The sequence below is a fragment of the Rana temporaria genome, chromosome 1, assembly GCF_905171775.1.
Source record: "Rana temporaria chromosome 1, aRanTem1.1, whole genome shotgun sequence".
Classification (NCBI taxonomy): domain Eukaryota; kingdom Metazoa; phylum Chordata; class Amphibia; order Anura; family Ranidae; genus Rana; species Rana temporaria.
Genome location: NC_053489.1, coordinates 324,519,247 through 324,539,068, shown reverse-complemented (window position 1 = coordinate 324,539,068; position 19,822 = coordinate 324,519,247). Strand labels below are relative to the sequence as shown.

General features: G+C 43.0%; 1 protein-coding gene across 1 annotated transcript in view; it reads left to right on the top strand.

Moving 5' to 3' along the window:
* The window catches only part of DDX58 (DExD/H-box helicase 58), a 76,758-nt gene that overhangs the window by 8,353 nt on the left and 48,583 nt on the right, over nucleotides 1-19,822 (top strand). Inside the window, exons 4-6 of the mRNA XM_040360330.1 lie at nucleotides 5,129-5,310; nucleotides 15,925-16,075; nucleotides 19,593-19,703. Of these exons, the coding sequence (XP_040216264.1) occupies nucleotides 5,129-5,310; nucleotides 15,925-16,075; nucleotides 19,593-19,703 (444 nt within the window). The remainder of the gene's footprint in view (nucleotides 1-5,128; nucleotides 5,311-15,924; nucleotides 16,076-19,592; nucleotides 19,704-19,822) is intronic.

Below are 19,822 nucleotides of genomic sequence, written 5' to 3'. Positions count from 1 at the left end.
TTCACACAATTTCTGGGTAACCGTGAGATAAAACAAAGTTCAGGAATATTCCTTTATCCCATTGTTTTGATCTATGTACACTACAAACTGTATGATTGAATCTTTTCTTATATGGCTGTTTTACTAACCTGACAGCTTATTATTCTAAATAGGAAACCTTAATTTTGTTTGCAAACATTAAATATTCCAACTATCAGCAAGAATGAGTCCTTACATTTAAAGAGCGCTTTTCATTTCAGATCCATCATGCCTGTTTGGGGGCATCCACTCACCTGCTGCTACTACGTGCCTCATCTTGTTGTGTCACTGCTGCATCAGCAGCCGTCCCATTAAAGTGACTTTAATGGGACTGTCGGTGAGTCAACAGCGGGTCAGAGGTGGAGCCGGTGCAGGACAGAGATAACAGTTTGCTCTTTAAAAATTATGATTTAAATTAAGCCTTTTTACTATTTAAAGTGGAGGTTCATCCAAAAGTGAACCTCCGCTTTTCAGAAACCCTCCGTTGTCACATTTGACACCTTTCAGAGGGGAGGGGGTGCAGATACCTGTATAAAACAGGTATTTGCACCACTTCTGGGTATAGACTCCTGCGGGAGTCCAGCCCCTCCGCGTCACCCCCCCCCCCCCCCCCCCGTTGTGTTCTGGGAAACACTGGGCTCCCAGAACACAGCAGGGACCACTGGGAACTGCACAGCGTGACTTGCACATGCGCAGTAGGGAACCGGGCAGTGAAGCCGCAGTGCTTCACTTCCCGATTCCCTTACTGAGGATGGCGGTGGGGGAAGCCGAGACCCGAGCTAACGCTCGGCTTCGGTTGCCGATGTCGCTGGCGACTTGGACAGGTAAGTGTTAATTTTTTAAAAGCCAGCAGCTGCTGTATTTGTAGCTGCTGGCTTTTAAAAAAAATTTTTTTAGGTGAACCCCCGCTTTAAATAGCTGTAACAATAACAATCTAGTGTTCCATCGTGTTAAAAATTAATTACCATTTGGAGAAAAGAAGGAAAAATTTGTGTAATGGTTCAAATATATGAAATCAGGGCTTTTTTTCAGGGGGAACTTGGGGGAACTCAGTTCCACCACCTCTGGCTCAGACCCTTTGGTGCCTGCTCACCACAATCACTTGTAAACACAGAAGTCTGGTTTCTGTGTTTACAAGCAACAGCTCTGCACTCTGTATGTAACCCCCTGAACCCTGCACTCTGTATGTAATGCAATCCTGGTATTTAATGCCCCTTTAACCACTTAAGCCCCGGACCAATATGCAGCCTAAAGACCCAAGGTGTTTTTACAGTTCGGGACTGCGTCGCTTTAACAGACAATTGCGCGGTCGTGCGACGTGGCTCCCAAACAAAATTGGCGTCCTTTTTTCCCCACAAATAGAGCTTTCTTTTGGTGGTATTTGATCACATCTGCGGTTTTTAGTTTTTGCGCTATAAACAAAAATAGAGCGACAATTTTGAAAAAAATTCAATATTTTTTACTTTTTGCTATAATAAATATCCCCCAAAAACATATACAGGCATACCCCGCTTTAAGTACACTCACTTTACATACACTCGCGAGTAAGGACATACCCGTAAGTGCCTTACAAGTACTGTACAGACATTTTGCAGCCGCGGTAGAAGGAACTGAAGCTCAGAGAGCATAGCCCGCCCTGTTCCAGTGTGCCCCTGACACCTCCACTACAGCCCCTGAGACCTCAACTACAGCTCCTAACACCCCCATTACACCCCCTGACCCCCCACTACACCCTAGAAGTGAAAAAAGGTGTACATTTTCGTTTTACATACATGCTCTGGTCCCATTGTGTACTTAAAAGTGGGGTATGCCTGTATAAAAACTTTTTTTTCCCTCAGTTTAGGCCGATACGTATTCTTCTACCTATTTTTAGTAAAAAAAATCGCAATAAGCGTTTATCGATTGGTTTGCGCAAAATTTATAGCGTTTACAAAATAGGGGATAGTTTTATTGCATTTTTATAAAAAAAATTTTTTTACTACTAATGGCGGCAATCAGCAATTTTTTTCGTGACTGCGACATTATGGCGGACACTTCGGACAATTTTGCAACATTTTTGGGACCATTGTCATTTTCACAGCAAAAAATGCATTTAAATTGCATTCTTTATTGTGAAAATGACAGTTTCAGTTTGGGAGTTAACCACAGATGGCGCTGTAGGAGTTAGGGTGCACCTAGTATGTGTTTACAACTGTAGGGGGGGTGTGGCTGTAGGACTGACGTCATCGATTGTGTCTCCCCTATAAAGGGGATGACACGATCGATGCGCCGCCACAGTGAAGCACGGGGAAGCCGTGTTTACATACGGCTCTCCCCGTTCTTCAGCTCCGGGGAGCGATCGCGACGGAGCGGCTATAAACAAATAGCCGCGCCGTGGTCCCTGATCGCTCCCCGAGCGGACCCGACCTCCGCATGTAGCGGGGGGGGGGGTCCCGATCGGACCCCCCACCCGCTAATAGGCAAGGACGTACATTAACGCCCATGTGCCTGTACGTGCCATATTGTGGACGTACATTTACATGCGGAGGTCGGGAAGTGGTTAAGACACTTCTACTGTTTGTAAAATCTGAACGAGGTCGTGGTTGAGTTCCTGCACCTATTTTCTGAGAAAAAAAGCTCTGTATGAAATTGTTATTGTTTGCATAGATGGAGGGTTATCGTCTATGACCTGTCCCCTTTACAACCATCTTGCACATATTTCCTCCAGCAAAAGGGTAGGCTTTAATTGGGGTGCGCCGATACTGAGCATTTGCATGTGCAAATGCTCTGATGTTTAATCCGATACCAGAGCAGTCGGGGATAATCGGTGCGGTTGTGGGGGCAGTTACAAGCACAATCTCCCTGTATAGATTTCAACAAAGCAGCTGACAGCTGCTTCTCCTCCTGTCCCTCCCGTGGCTTACAGCTGCTTTATTGAAATCTATACAGGGAGATCGGTGCTTGTAACTGTCCCTACCGATGCATCGATCGTCCCTGACTGTCCCCCGTGTCCACTTCTGGTTCCCCTCCGTGTCCTTCTGTCTGTCAGATCTGTCAGGATGGATAGCAGAGGTAGGAGGCAATAAATCTGTCATTTACCTTTTCTGAATGGACAGAGTCAGTAAAAAATGGTATTGGTGCAACCCTAGCTTTAATACCCACATATGTGTCGCTGGGCGGCCAATGTCCCTGTGGTGCACGCTTCCAGCACAGAGACCGAACTGTAAAAGACAGCTGTTGGACCCCACTAATGATCAATAGCTGCTTCCAATCCTGTGACCAGTTTCCAACGATGTGACCACTATGCCAAGCAATCACAGCGGTCACATGATTGGCTAATCCCCCCCAGCATCCAGAACTGTTTAAAGAGACACTGGGGCGAGTGGGAACAGGTTGAGTACCAAAAGATTCCTCTTATAAAAAAAATAGTGTTTTTTTTGTGTTGATTTCAGTAATCAGACTTTTATGTTACTTTTATGCATAATGTGAAATAATACATGCTTGGTATATCACATTATTTCCACTAGATGGTGCTGAAGAATATGTTTTTATTTCCTACTGTCATCAGCTCCATTCAGTCACGATAATGCAGTATTTTCCGGATTCATTCTATTCCATATGAAGAATAACATTCGACATGGCGACAAAATAGCTTATACATTTTTTTTACACGTATTCGCACAAAAGGACTGTACATGCAGTTTAAGGAGGCAGATAGCTCTGCTATTTATTTTATAAATACACCCCCTTGTAAAAGGTTGAGCATTTTTTTCATTATTTTTTTTTGCCAATATTTGGCATGGTCCAGTATGTAATCGGGTAGTCAAGTTAAGTTATCACTTTTTTTTTTTTTTATTCTTATTATTTTTTGCAACATAAAAATATTATACAATCATTCCTTTGCAATGTATTTATGTAGTATTCCACACCAAGGATTATATATATATATATATATATATATATATATATATATATATATATATATATATATAAAAACACAGAGACATTTGTTCTGCAAAACTGTATGTACATCCGTTTTGTGTGAATGGAGCAAAATCAAAATATAGTTAAGCTTTTTTTTCCTTCTGTCTGAATGTTTTTTGTTCATACAGAATAGAGTGAATCAGGAAAAGATTGCATTATGGCCACTAGATGGAGCATATGATCATTCTAAATAAGTTTTTATTTCCAATGAAAGTTCTCCCTGAAAGAGCAAATATACATGCAGTTTCACAGAATAAATACCTCTGATTTTTTTTTTTTTACAAATAAACTTCATAGGAGTAAGTTACTACATAAATATTACAGATTACAAAAAACAAGAGAACCTAAGGTCAAGGTTAGAAATACATCATTGTGCTTGTTTAGCTTTCTTTTGGCAAGAGTCACAGAGCCAGTTTGACTGCAATTTGAGGTGAAGGGTAGAACAAAAACAAGCTTTAGTGAATGGGGGGGTAAAAACGAATATCATTAGGCTCTCTCCGGGTCAAATGTTTATCATTCATAAAGAATAAAGTGAATCGAGAAAATCCAGCATTATGGCCACTAGATGGCGCTGACAATCATAGTAAATAAGTATTTATTTCTTATGATCATCAACTCCATCCAGTGGCAATAATGCGGGATTTTCCTTATTTACTCTATTTTGTAGGTTGGTCTTTTGAGGGTAAAAACAAAAAACAAACCCATTCTAAAAGGTGATCTGTGGAGGCTATATTTCAGAAAGGGCTGTAACAATATCCACATGTGTGAACGAGCCCCAATACAGGAAGTGTTTTATTGGCAGGATCACCAGTTCAAAATAAAGCAAAAAAGACAGACAAATGAAGCTAATACAGGTACCACATCCAAAGGCTAATACGTTTCAATATATACAGCTTTCAAAAAGCATACCTACTGAACGGCAAATGTTTAGCTACAGGTATTTTAAGAGACGCTTCCAAAGAGCCACTGGACAATAAAGTATGCATGTGGACCAACAGTATTAGGCAGTAAACAGTGCCATGTAGAAGACAACACAGAGAAAGTCATTATTTATCCCTGGCTTGTATTGTTTGACTCAAGTGTGGCTTTGGTTACTTATTCCACTTCTGTTAAGGTTTTCAATCTTTTTTTTTTTTGTCCATTGAAGAATATGAAGGACTATCTCGAGCACTTGCAGATACAGACTTCGCAGACATTGAAAGTCTAGATGAACACAAACAACGCCTTAATGTTATCAGAGCAACTGTAACATGTAACATTGATCCTAAAGAAGTAGTTCCTGACCTGGCTGTCTGTCTCATCAAAAGGGAAGTTGAGGAGATTTTGCAGGTATGCTTTGGCAACATTAAATGTGGAATTTCAGCCAAACCTTTTTTCTTTTACCTTGTAGGTTTGTATTGCTGTTTGTGTTTTGTTTGGTAGGACTTCTTTAATGGCTGGTGTGTCACTGGAACAGGAAAATGGGAGAAATCTCTACAAAGGGCACACAGGCAGCAAAGAAAGCCTACCAATGTTTCTACAGTATGCCTCCTTACTATTAACCACTTTAGCCCCGGACCATTTGTCAGCCTAAAGACCAGAGGTGTTTTTACAATTTGGCACTGCGCCGCTTTAACTGGTAATTGCGCAGTCATGCAATGTTTTACCCAAACAAAATTTGCGTCCTTTTTTTCCCACAAATAGAGCTTTCTTTTGATGGTATTTGATTGCCTCTGCGATTTTTAATTTTTGCGATATAAATGGAAAAAGACCGAAATTAAAAAAAAAAAAAAATAGATATTTTCTTTCTTTTTGTTATAAGAAAAATCGAACAAATTCAATTTTAGTCATACATTTAGGCCAAAATGTATTCAGCCACATGTCTTTAGTAAAAAAAATGTCAATAAGCGTATATTTATTAGTTTGCGCAAAAGTTATAGCGTCTACAAACTAGGGTACATTTTCTTTTAGTTTAAGACTGATATCTCATTTCTTGAGGTGCTAAAATGGCAGGGCAGTACAACCCCCCCAAATGACCCAATTTTGGAAAGTAGACACCCCAAGAAAATTGCTGAGGGGCATGTTGAGCCCACTGAATATTACATTTTTTTGTACCAAGTGATTGAATAATGACAAAAAAAAAATTACAAAAAGTTGTAAGTAAATTATATATTGCTCACACATGCCATGGTTATATGTGGAATTGCACCCCAAAATACATTCTGCTGCTTCTCCTGAGTACGGGGATACCACATGTGTGGGACTTTTTGGGAGCCTAGCCGCGTACGGGACCCCGAAAACCAAGCACCGCCTTCAGACTTTCTAAGGGTGTAAATTTTTGATTTCGCTCCTCACTGCCTATCACTACCTATCACAGTTTCAGAGGCCATGGATGGCACAACCCCCCCCCCCCCCCAAATGACCCCATTTTGGAAAGTAGACACCCCAAGCTATTTTCTGAGAGGCATGGTGAGTATTTTGCAGCGCTCATTTATTTTTGAAAATGAAAAAATATATATTTTTTTTTTTCAAATCTTTGTGACAAAAAGCAAGATCTGCAAAATACTCACCATACCTCTCAGCAAATAGGTTGGGGTGTTTACTTTCCAAAATGGGGTAATTTGGGGGGGTTTTGTGCCATCTGGGCATTCCATGACCTCTGAAACTGTGATAGGCAGTGAGGAGTGAAATCAAAAATGTACACCCTTAGAAAGCCTGAAGGCGGTGCTTGGTTTTCGGGGTCCCGTACGCGGCTAGGCTCCCAAAAAGTCTCACACATGTGGTATCCCCGTACTCAGGAGGAGTAACAGAATGTATTATGGGGTGTAATTCCACATATGCCCATGACATGTTTGAGCAATATATAATTTAGTGACAACTTTGTGCAAAAGAAAAAAAAAATATTTCCCGCATTTTGTGTCAAAATATAAAATATTCCATGGACTCGACATGCCTCTCAGCAAATAGCTTGGGGTGTCTACTTTCCAAAATGGGGTCATTTGGGGGGGTTTTGAATTGTCCTGGCATTTTATGCATAACATTTAGAAGCTTATATCACACATCACCCACTCTTCTAACCACTTGAAGACAAAGCCCTTTCTGACACTTTTTGTTTACATGAAGACATATTTTTTTTGCAAGAAAATTCCATTGAACCCCCAAACATTATATATTATTTTAAAGCAAAGGCCCTACAGATTAAAATGGTGGGTGCTGCATTTTTTTTCCACGTAGTATTTGCGCAGCGATTTTTCAAACGCATTTTTATAGGCAAAAATACATATTTTTTTTTAGTTTAATGCACTAAAACACACTATATTGCCCAAATGTTTGATGAAATAAAAAAGATGATCTTAGGCCAAGTACATAGATACCAAACACGACATGCTTTAAAATTGCGCACAAATGCGCAGTGGCGACAAACCACATACATTTTTTAAAGCCTTTAAAAGCCTCTACAGGTTACCACATAAGATTTACAGAGTAGGTATACTTTTAAAATTACTGCCCTCGATCTGACCTTCGCGGTGATACCTCACATGCATGGTACAATTGCTGTTTACATATGACGCCAGACTGACGCTTGCGTTTGCCTTTGCGCGAGAGCAAGAAGGGGACAGGGGTGTTTTTTTTAAATTATTATAATTATTTATTTTGCTTTTTTTTATTTTATTTTAAACTGTTTCTTCCTTTTTTTATAATTTTTATTTTTTCCTTAGGGCATGTAAATATCCCCTATGATAGCAATAGTTGGTGACAGGTACTCTTTTTTGAAAAAATTGGGGTCTATTAAACCCTAGATCTCCCCTCTGCCCTCAAAGTATCTGACTACACCAAGATCGGTGTGATAAAATGTTTTCCCACTTTCCCAATGGCGCTGTTTATATCCGGGGGGGGGGGACATTCCCTCCCACTGCTTGTAAAGGCAGTCTAGAGGCTAATTAGCCGCTAGGATTGCTTTTACATGAAAGCCGACCGCTGGCTGAAAAGAATGATACCAAGATGATACCAAAACCTGCAGGCATCATTCTGGTATAACCATTAAAAGTCCAGAAACATACCATACGTTGATGGTTCTTGTTGGACATGTATTGTAATCTTTTTTTTCATGCAGCCTGTTGGCTGAACGAAAAAAAGAGATTGATCGGTGGGTATGCCCACCATTAGAATACCTCCCTTCATCCACCCACTTCTAATGATGGGCATACATGCACCATTTATATATGCCGAAGCATGGGGGCATCCTCCCGCAAAAAAGTTATGCCACTCACACACAGTCGAACTTTTCCACTGGCAAGCCCCTGTCGGAATTTTGACCGTATGTACGCGGCATAAAAAGTTATGGCGCATACACACGGTCGGACTTTTCCATGGGCAAGCTTCCGTCGGAATTTCGACCGTATGTACGCGGCATTAGGAGCAAAATCGCTCCTCCGCCCCTAATGCCCCCATGCTTCGGCATATATGCTCTTTTTTTAACTGTGGTGGTGAAATCACCTCCTACAGTGTTGGAGTCGCGGCTTTATGTATCGTGGGAGCAAACGCTGTTGCTGTCATGCTAAATAAATCCATGCTGCAACTGAATGGCGTACCTGCTAAGCAAATGATGGTTAACAGTAAAACAAAGTAACATTACATTTTAACAGTAAGACCATACCATACCTGCAAAGCAAATACCCCAAAAAAAACCAGTAAAAAATAAAACATTTTTTAACACAACCTGTGCCTAAAAAATATATATGCCGAAGCATGGGGGCATCCTCCCGCAAAAAAAGTTATACTGCGTACACACGGTCAAACTTTTCCACGGGCAAGCCTCCGTCGGAATTTCGACCGTATGTACGCGGCATTAGGAGCAAAATCGCTCCTCCGCCCCTAATGCCCCCATGCTTCGGCATTATGCTCTTTTTTTTTTAACTGTGGGGGTGAAATCACCTCCTACAGCGTTGGAGTCACGGCTTTATGTATCGTGGGAGCAAACGCTGTTGCTGTCACGCTAAATAAATCCGCGCTGCAACTGAATAGCGTACCTGCTAAGCAAATGATGGTTAACAATAAAACAAACATTACAGTATAACATACCATACCTGCAAAGCAAATACAATAAAACATAGTAAAAATAGAGAGAACAATAGATATAGAACAATAGTGAGTGGACAGTAGAGAGTAAACATAAGAGAGAACAATAAAGAGAGAGGAGAAAAATACAACCACAACTATTTTTGGATTTTTTATTTTATATATTTTTTTGTGAGTTTTTTTAAAAAAAATCCACCTTTTTCACTTATATAAAAACTGTAAACTGAACGTTGCAGATTATGGTCTCTCAAAATGTGATGGCCCTCACATCTTCTGAGACCCTGTGTTAGTGTGCCTAGGACTGTGTGATGCTGTACCCTGCGCTAAAACTCAACTAGTGTGTGGTAGCGTTTGAAACATTCACCAATGCAGACACCAGGTTGGTCATGACAGGAGGGACAATAAAAGCGAGTGTCACGCCTAAATCCGCGCTTGCTGCAGACACGACATCTTCTATGGGGGGTTCTTTGGGCAGGGGTACCAGGGAGGACAAAAGGAAAATGCCTCTCATACAGCCGGCTCACTGCATTTGCGTTGGGAAGGTGGGGCACAGCACCGTCTGGAAACAGAAGGGCTGCAACGATCTCTTCCTGGAATTTTAGGAAGGATCCAGTCCGTCCTGAAGCTCTGTATACCACATGAGCGTTCAGCAAAGCCAATTGAAACAAATAAAGACACTTTTTTGTACCAGCATCTGGCCTTACGGGCAATTAGGTACGGCGCCAACAACTGGTCATTGAGGTCCACCCCTCCCATGTTAAGGTTGTACTCGTGGATACAGAGGGGTTTCTCCACAACACCAGCCGCCGTAGGAATTTGGACTGCCGTGTCTGCGTGAAGCGAGGACAGAACGAAAACATTCCTTGAATCCCTCCACTTCACTGCTAACAAATTATTACACTGTAAGCAGGCTCTCTTCCCCCGACTAAGACAGGATTCTACAAGCCATTGGGGGAAGCCCCGGCGATTAGGTCACACGGTGCCACATGCGCCAATTCCATAATAAAAAGGTGACTAAAAAGTGGCACGCTTGTGTAATAATTGTCTGTGTACAAGTGGTACCCCTTTCCGAATAAGGGTGACACCAATTCCCACACTATCTTACCAGCGCTCCCTATGTAATCTGGGCAGTTCTCCGGCTCTACGTGGCTATCTTTTCCCTCGTAAACCATAAAGCTAGATGTATAGCCTGTTGCCCTGTCACAGAGCTTATACATCTTGACCCCGTATCTGGCACGCTTGCTGGGAAGGTACTGCTTGAAAGACAAGCGGCCAGAAAACTTAATCAGGGACTCATCAACGCAGACAACTTGATGGGGATTATACAAGGCTGCAAAACGTTCGTTGAAGTGGTTTACGAGGGGCCGAATTTTGTAGAGCCGATCGTATCCAGGGTCTCCCTGAGGACGACAGAGTTCATTGTCACTGAAATGCATGAACCACAAGATTTGCTCGTATCGTGTCCTGGCCATGGAGGCAGAGAAAATGGGCATATAGTGAATTGGGTGAGTGGACCAATATAACCGCAGCTCACTCTTTTTAGTAATGCCCATGAGGAGGGATAGGCCCAGAAAGATCTTAAATTCGGAAACCGTAATTGGTTTCCAATCTCTGGCAAGGGACAGCTGGGGATTAGTGGTGATGTATTGACCAGCATACAAATTGCTTTGGTCCACAATAGATCTATAAAGATCTTCGGTGAAAAACAGCGAATAAAAATCAAGTGACGTAAAATCAACTGTTTCCACCTGAATTCCCGGGTTGGCCAGTGAATGGGGGAAGTATGGGTGCTGCAGAAGTGGTGGGTACCCAATCGGGATTGGCAAATGCAGCAGGAAGGGCACTGTGGGCACGACGGGCCTGCCTTTGTCTTCTTCTTGGTGGCAGCTTGCCACCTCGCCAGCTTGAACTGCACTTATGGGACTCGCCACGTCACCAAGTGTTACTGCAGTGCTGGATATATGACCAGGATGTACTAGGCCGATGATTCTTGCCAGTTCACCAGAAGGAATAGCAGCGCTAGTACTTCTCTGCTCCATACGAGAGCCCTGCGGTTCTTGCACCTCAGCGACAGCAGAAGATCGGGTCTGGTACGCTTAACCCTAGCAGGGACAACAACTCTGTCGTCAGAGCTATCTGTTAGGGAGCCACTGTCATCTACAGGATCGTATTCTGAGCCAGAATCTGACAGATGCGTGACCTCCTCCTCACTATCTGTCATGCTCAGAAACGTGTAGGCCTCTTCACTACTGTACCTTCGATTTGCCATTTTGGGCTCTAAATTTAGGGGTACACTAGTAAGTTTCAAAGGTAAAAAAGCACCTGACTGTCAGCGACTGAGTCAAACGCTACCAAAAAACGTATCGATCGCAGAGATCAGGCCTGACTCGGCGAAAGCTGCAGTTATGTGTTATTGTGTTTTGTGACAGTGATCGATCGATACTGCACTTGGGTGGGCTGGGCGAAGGGGCTAAACGCAGGTGCTAGCAGGTATCTGGGCTGACCCCCCTAACAATGCGTTTTTGGGAACCCTAAACTGCAGGGGACGCTAGTATAGATCTGATCAGAACAGGTATCGATCCATTCAGGTACTATACCACTAAGGGAGGCGTATGGTGCGTGCGTGGGTGTTAGCGCTATTGGCACTAATCTGACGCTGCCTGGGGCGACGCAGACTCTATCTGGCGCTAAAACCAAACTTTGATCACCCACCGGGCGATCAGGGGGTTAAACCTTTATTGGGAAAAATATGGCGTCTGCCTTGACACTATAAAAAATAAACTAGCTAAACTGCGTCACCCGTGACACTTATACTGTGATCACTGGTGACGGGGTAATCAAGGGGTTAAACCTTTATTGGGGGGGGGGGGTTAGGGGGGGTCCCTAGACTTATTAGGGCCTAAGACTAATTACCCTAACACTTATTTTAGTCACTAATGACACTAGTACAGCGATCAAAAAAAAATCTTATTGCTGTACTGGGCAGTTACACAGTGACAGGCAGTGAAGGGGTTAATTAGGGGGGTGATCGGGGGGTGAATTGTGTGCCTACGTGACCTGGTGTCAGTGTAGTGTTGTGTAACTCACGTTTAGATGTTAGATGTAGGGAGAGAACATCACTTCCCCTGTCAATGTTTACACTTACAGAGACAGGGACAGGGGAAGAAAACCATTGGCTAGGAGTGATCACCAGGTCCAGACCAGATTTTATTGGCCTGGGCCTGGAGATTGATCAGTTCTAAAATGAATCTTATCATCGGGAACGGCGGGGGGGGCGTGCGCACGCCCCCTCGCCGTTCACGCACGCGACGTATACCTACGTGATCTCGCGCAGGAGAGCCGACCTGTTATACGGCGGCTGGTCGGCAACTAGTTAAAGTGAATGTAAACCAGAATTTTTTTTTTTTAATTAAGACTGTCACAGTATAGGATTTCATGTCATCTGTGTCCAGTCTTGCCACAAAGAGTAAATCCAGCTCTGAGCAATCCTCTTATCTTTTTTCAGTAAGATAAAAACTGACACACAGAGAAATAGTATTCAGTTTTTCCCCCTTGCTGTGAGTGACAGGTGATTTTCTTATCTCATGAAGGAGCCTGAGAGAGGCATTCTGTGTACATCTGATCCCCTTCTCCTTTCTTCTCCAGCTCTCCCAGGATTGGCTGCTCCACACCTCAGCATGATTGGGCATGCTGAAGTCATGTGGTGACCTTTCTGGGTTTTGACTGGATGTTAGTGATCATAGCAGAAGTTCAATGTAAGAAATACACAGGAGAAAATGCATGTTGACAAGGGGAGTGTAGAGGTGGGTGGGGAGACTACTGACATCATGACTCCACCCACCAAGCTTCGAACAACAGACCCACCCACAGAATCTGCAGTTTTTCAGGTCTCATAACAGACAAAGGGGGGACATTTGACAAGTAAGGATACATGCAAGAGGCATCTATATCCTTATAGATCAACACTATGACAGTAGTTTAGAAAGGACGAGTGAGTTTACATCCACTTTAATTAAAGTGCTTTTATTGCTGTCTGTAACCCAATTGTTGAAATATCCCTCTCTTGCTGACAGAACAGGATGCCATACCACCCTTTCTAACCCCTTTTGGGCCAATTACACCACATATATGGCAGACTGCTTTGATCTTAATTGCATACTTTCATTGGTCCAGCTTGGCTCAATGTATGTATGTATACAGGGGCGGACTGACCATTGAGGCACTCGGGCACTGCCCGAGGGCCCCATGCCACTAGGGGGCCCCATCAGGGTTGACAGGCTCAGTAAAACCAGGGACAGTATGTAAAATTCTGTGTTTTTTTTACATCTGTCCCTGATATGTCCGAAACCAACATGCTTTTGATATGAAAACCCTGAGATTTTAGCTGCCCTGCCTCTGCACTGCCTCCTAGCGTGGTGGCCATCTGTAAGCCCAAGGGCCCCATAATCTTCTATTGCCCGGGGGCCCCATGAGTTGTCAGTCCGCTCCTGTATGCATATCTTATACCCGAGGGACCACTGTGGATACTGACCACAACTGCAGGAGTTGGTGCTACTACAGTGATCACTACAATCTTCCTGGTAATGTGTCAGGGGCAGTGACATGTCAATCTCCACCTTGTCCAATTAGAGAACACCTTGTACTCATTGAAAAGTCACTCGCACAGAACAGGGGAGAACCAAGAAGATCAAGGAGATCACTGTACAGTAGTGGCATTGACTTTTACAGTGATTGCCAGCAGTCCCTAAGGTATGAGATTATTATACTTACATTGTTCGAAAATTTACCAAATTAAGTATGCATTACAGATCTTATCTGGAGTTTAGGTTTAAAGTGAGACTAAAAGCTTAATTGTTTTCTTAAATAATAAAGGTTTTGCACAGAGCAGCCCCGATCCTCCTCTTCTTGGGTCCCCTGCTAGCACTCTAAACTCTTCCCCCTTGCTGATTTCCCCCGATACCAAGCCACTTGTTATAGAGGCACTCCTGCTTGCTCGCTCCCGAGCCCTGCACTGCCTTTCCATAAGACACACTGGCTGTGGTTGACAACAGTGTGAGAAAATGGCTCCCACTGCTGTCTCTGAGCCAACGAGGAAGCAGAGAGCCAGGACAGCAGCTGCTCTCATGTACATAGTTACATAGTTACATAGTTACATAGTTAGTCAGGTTGAAAAAAGACACAAGTCCATCCAGTTCAACCACAAAAAACAAAAAAACAAAATAAAAAACACAGTAAAATCCTATACACCCAACAGGCAATCGGATTTACCCTGGATCAACTATACCTACAAATCTTAGTACTCAGTTATATTCTGTACATTTAGGAAAGAATCCAGACCTTTCTTAAAACAATCTACTGAGCTGGCCAGAACCACCTCTGGAGGGAGTCTGTTCCACATTTTCACAGCTCTTACTGTGAAAAAACCTTTCCGTATTTGGAGGTGAAATCTCTTTTCCTCTAGACGTAAAGAGTGCCCCCTTGTCCTCAGTGATGACCGTAAAGTGAATAACTCAACACCAAGCTCACTGTATGGACCTCTTATATATTTGTACATGTTGATCATATCCCCCCTTATTCTCCTCTTCTCAAGAGTGAATAAATGTAGTTCCTCTAATCTTTCCTCATAGCTGAGCTCCTCCATGCCTCTTATCAGTTTGGTTGCTCTTCTCTGCACTTTCTCCAGTTCTCCTATATCCTTTTTGAGAACTGGTGCCCAAAACTGAACTGCATATTCCAGATGAGGTCTTACTAATGATTTGTACAGGGGCAAAATGATATCTCTCTCTCTGGAGTCCATACCTCTCTTAATACAAGAAAGGACTTTGCTCGCTTTGGAAACCGCAGCTTGGCATTGCATGCCATTATTGAGCTTATGATCAACTAAAACCCCCAGATCCTACTCCACTACAGATCCCCCCAGTTGTACTCCCCCTAGTATGTATGATGCATGCATATTCTTAGCCCCCAAGTGCATAACTTTACATTTATCTACATTAAACCTCATCTGCCACTTAGTCGCCCAATCAGACAGAGCATTGAGGTCGGCTTGTAAATTGGAGACATCCTGTAAGGACGTTATTCCACTGCATAGCTTGGTGTCATCTGCAAAGACAGAAATGTTACTTTTGATCTCAGACCCAACATCATTTATAAATATATTGAAAAGTAAGGGTCCCAGCACTGAACCTTGGGGTACACCACTGATAACATTGGACCATTCAGAGTAAGAATCATTAACCACGACTCTCTGAATTCTGTCTTTCAGCCAGTTTTCTATCCATTTACAAACTGATATATCCAATCCTGTAGACCTTACCTTACACATGAGCCGTGTGTGCGGAACTGTATCGAACGCTTTTGCAAAATCCAAATATATCACGTCCACAGCCACTCCTCTGTCCAGGGTTTTACTTACCTCTTCATAAAAGGAAATCAGGTTTGTCTGACAACTTCTGTCTTTCATGAATCCATGTTGTCTGCTGCTTAAATAGTTTTTTTTCCTGCAAGAACATGTGGTCTTTTATTAAACGTTCCAGTATCTTCCCAACTATAGAAGTTAAACTAACAGGTCTATAGTTACTTGGTAAAGACTTTGTTCCCTTTTTAAATATGGGCACCACATTGGCCCTGCGCCAATCCAGTGGTACTATTCCTGTCTTTAATGAGTCCCTAAATATTAGATACAGTGGCTTTGAAATGACAGAGCTCAACTCACTTACATCACTGGATCAGGTTCAGTTAAGAATAAACGGGGGCTGCGACGGAGCTGCATACTGAAGGTAAAATACCTTCAGGCTTTACAACTACTTTAACCCTAACCTGTATGTTTTACACCCTTAAGTCTTTCGGTTTTGAAGATTAATGTATTCTTTGTTCTGCAATCAGGAAACAAGAACGAATGGTCCCACCTCTGGAGCACAGAAACTCGTTGACTGCCTTCTCCGATCCGATAAAAAAGAATGGCCAAAGACGTTTACTCTAGTCTTGGAAGACTATGAATGCGAAGAAGTCCTGCAACTTTGGAAGGGGGACACAGGTGATTTGAAAACAAACTGCTGTACTATATCCTAGAATATAGAACACATTCTGCACTTTTCCCTTTTCCCACTGCCAAATTGTACAATGTTCTACTAGTTTGTAGACCAAAATGGATGACAAAGCTGACTTTCTTCTGAAAATACTGAAACATATACAGTGTGTGCAGATTAGAAAAGTCAGTATATAGTCCTTACCTTCATACTTGAAGCCTGAGCATGGAAGCTAAACATTAGCAGCAGCCATGTTTCTGTCAGGAATAGTTTTATTCAAAACTATTTTCAGAAAAGGCAATATATTGGAGTTAAAGCGGCCACAGATGGATTGAAATTCAGCTGGTTCAGCAGGAACTGGATTTACTTCAATCCTATTATGGGCAGGCTGGTTGTATTGAAGTCGATCTATCCATCAACTGTAGTACAACCAGCCTTCCAGGTTGTTGTTTTTTGTACGATCACTGCCTCTGGAAATAGCCGGCAACAGTGATCATTCTTTTCTGATGGCAAAAAAAACTCTCACTGTCGCAATACAGAAGCGCAGCAGGAGAGAAATCCACACTGACTGTGTAGATGGGGGAATCAAGCACTTTTATTTCTATCAACCTGTGGTTGAAGAAAAAAGAAGATTGCATAATGTACTATGGTCATCCTTAAAGCTTGAATTTAATATTCAAAAAGCACCATTATATCATTATAGTGAATCCAGCACAACCAATTAAAAAAAATCATGTTTTCCTTCTCTGTCTACAATAGATTCAAATCTCATTAGTTGCTATGATTTACTGCACTCTATCACTAAGTTAATGGTAGGGGGAATGACATTCCATAGTTTAATGCTCCACCCAGCAGCACTTGCTAATAGATAGGGATTGCTTCATATAGTAGCACATATCCAAATGTATAATAAATAACAGTGGATCCCAGGAAACAAAAAACTACCAAGGGTGGGTCCAGTTATGTCTCCACCTTTCTGGTGCTTTTCCAGTCACTGTAATTTGTCATTGCAGTCCCAAACACCTTCTTTTAAAGTGACATATGCTATATGTCATGACTTTATATGTTTTGTCACCCTATTACTAACAAGGAAACTAGGGGGTGTCTGTGACCCCCTGAAATTTGAATGCATTTGCTCAAAGGTCACCATGTCCACAAATCTAGGTCTGTTGTCTATATCAAAGACCATTCTTCATCGCTTACACTCAAGTAAAGGTACTTTCATTGCCAGTTGATCAATTTCCACATACTGTGTATTAGATAAAGGACTCAGTATTAGTGTTGAGTGGATGCACTTTCAGCTAGTAAATTGCAGAAATAGTTCCCTGTACTGACACAAATACTGTTTTACTATATTGATGGATATTACGTAGTTTAAGTATCTGAAGAGAGAAATGTCTGAGTAGCGTATGCAGCAGACTGCTCCTGTTGGGCAGGCACTGCTTTAAATTTAGAGGGGGTCTGAGTGTTAGTTGACTCGGACATGTGTAATTTTGACTAAATTTAGCCTCTGTTTCAGCCATGGCTGTGCTGGGAGTAACCACCAATGTTCGCCTGGGGGTGTTAGTACCACTCCAGGCCAAGGGTGGCAGCAGCAGAGTCAGGGTGCATTGGGTGTCCCCCTCGGCAGCCAATCAGTGGGGGTGATCTTCCCGCTGTGCATGCTGGGGAGGGGTAACTTAGGAACAGACGCCACTGGACCGGGATCGTCGGTCTGTCGTCCCACCACCTTGTGGCCCGCCTGGTCGGAGGTGGGTTGTCCCTGAAATCCTGGCTCCGGGACCACGTTGGTCCGGGGTTGTGATCTGTCTAAGTAGGCCCAGTAGTCAGACTGGGGTCTGCACTTTCAAGGTGATCCTGTGCTGTCTGTCCTGGAGGAAAGAAGCCCCCTAATGAAGGAAGCTAGGGGAGAACCTATCCTGGAGAGGACCATGCAAGAGGCTGGGTTTCTCGGGAGGAGGCCTGGAAACTTCATCGAAGGATGCACCATACCCTGAGAGGCTTGATAGTGATCGCCTGTCAGATCTGAGTTCTACAGAAGTGAATCTGGAGAGATCCGGGTGCTGAATCCTGTGTTAAGGGGATTCCGGACCGAAAGTGTCTGTCATGAATATGCATCAAGTCTGTCTGCTTACCTGATCTCCATGTCTTCATTAGAGGCTGACCCTGTTCTGGTTTCCCTTTTTATCACTTCCTCTTCCTGTATGGCTCCACCCTAGTCCATCCCAGGAAGCCTATATTAACCGTTGCTCTACAGGTCTGCAGTGCTGTTCAACAGTGTTCCTATGCTTAGTTTCTGTCTGCAGTGTAATCGCTAGTTCCTGTTTGCAGAGTGCTACGATCATCTTCCGTGTACCGTTTTGGCTTGTCCCCGACTTCCCTGTCTGCCTGTGCCCCTGACTATTTGCATGTTCCACGGTTATCCTTGTCTGCCTGTTGCCCTGACCTCGGCTTGCCCATCACCACGGTTTGTCCTGCTGACTGCTTCCCCTTTCTCCCTGCGGAGTGTGACTTGAGGAATCTCGGGGATGCGACCTGGACCCAGTCGCGGCCAAGACCATCCTTACCATCAAAGGCTCTGGTGAATACAAGACTGGGTCTTAGACTCCGCGCCCTGGGTGATCTTGGGTTACGCTTCCTCCCTGCCAGCAGTAGTCGGCTATAGGGTTCACTTCCCTGTGGTGCATCCCTGACCCCTACGGGGTGCACTTGTCACCTGGCCTCAGGTGACCTGACAGTGTCTCATCGTAAAGGAAGGTCTGTGGCAGAGACTTTACTCCATGCGCCATTCTGGCTAGAGTGGCGATGAGAACTGTTTGCTGGAAGCAAAAGTGTTTCTGAACTGAGATTATGCACCTGAACCTACCTACCTATTTACCCTACCACCCCTTCAACCACTTCTTCTTTCATTACCAAGTTCTGCAAATAAATCTTAGAAAAGAAGTGTAAAGTGTGGACATTGAGCTTTTCCAACTCTCTTCTACTACCCTGGATGGCGAAGATATAGAGTTAACATGCCGCCCAAAATATTCAGCAGCTCCTTCGGGGGTTAGTGCTACACGTAAAAAAACGAATCAGCATTCTGCTTTTAAGTCTTCAGTGCAGGTTAGAATATTTAAATTGGAGCTTAGCTATTTATTTTTTTATTCCTGGAAAACATGGGAACATTTTTTTTTTTTTTTAGCACTGCCTGTGCCCCTCATGGCAGTTTTGCCCACATTTCATGTCCTGGTGAAAGTTGTCACCAGAATTAGATGAAGACAAGGTTATAATTTATGGTCACTGGAACAGGAGTAGAGGGTCGATCTCTCAATGGGTTTGTGTGCTCCGCTGGCAAATGCCAAAGCTTCGACTTTCCCTCACTTTATCCAAAACTAAAATGAAATAAATTGTGTCTGGAGTTCCACTTTAATTGAAAAGTTGATTGATTAGTATGGGCACAAACATTTTTTTTCCTTCTTTCTTTTTTTTTCTTGCATGCATACATGTTAGAAGTTCAGCATAAATCATGCTTTGTACTTTCAGAATGCCAAAATGAGAAGAAAATGTCCACTGATGACCCAGGGGAAGTAGCTAGTCCTTTTATGATGATACAGTTCACTGAAGAGCCTGTACTGGATAACCAATGTCTGTCAGGTAACTAGTTCAAAGTCCCCTTAATTTCTGAGAAATTATATAATATAAGAGATTCACACACTAATATAACATACAAGAGATCACAAAATAATCCTATACCACATCTGTGATAAATGTAG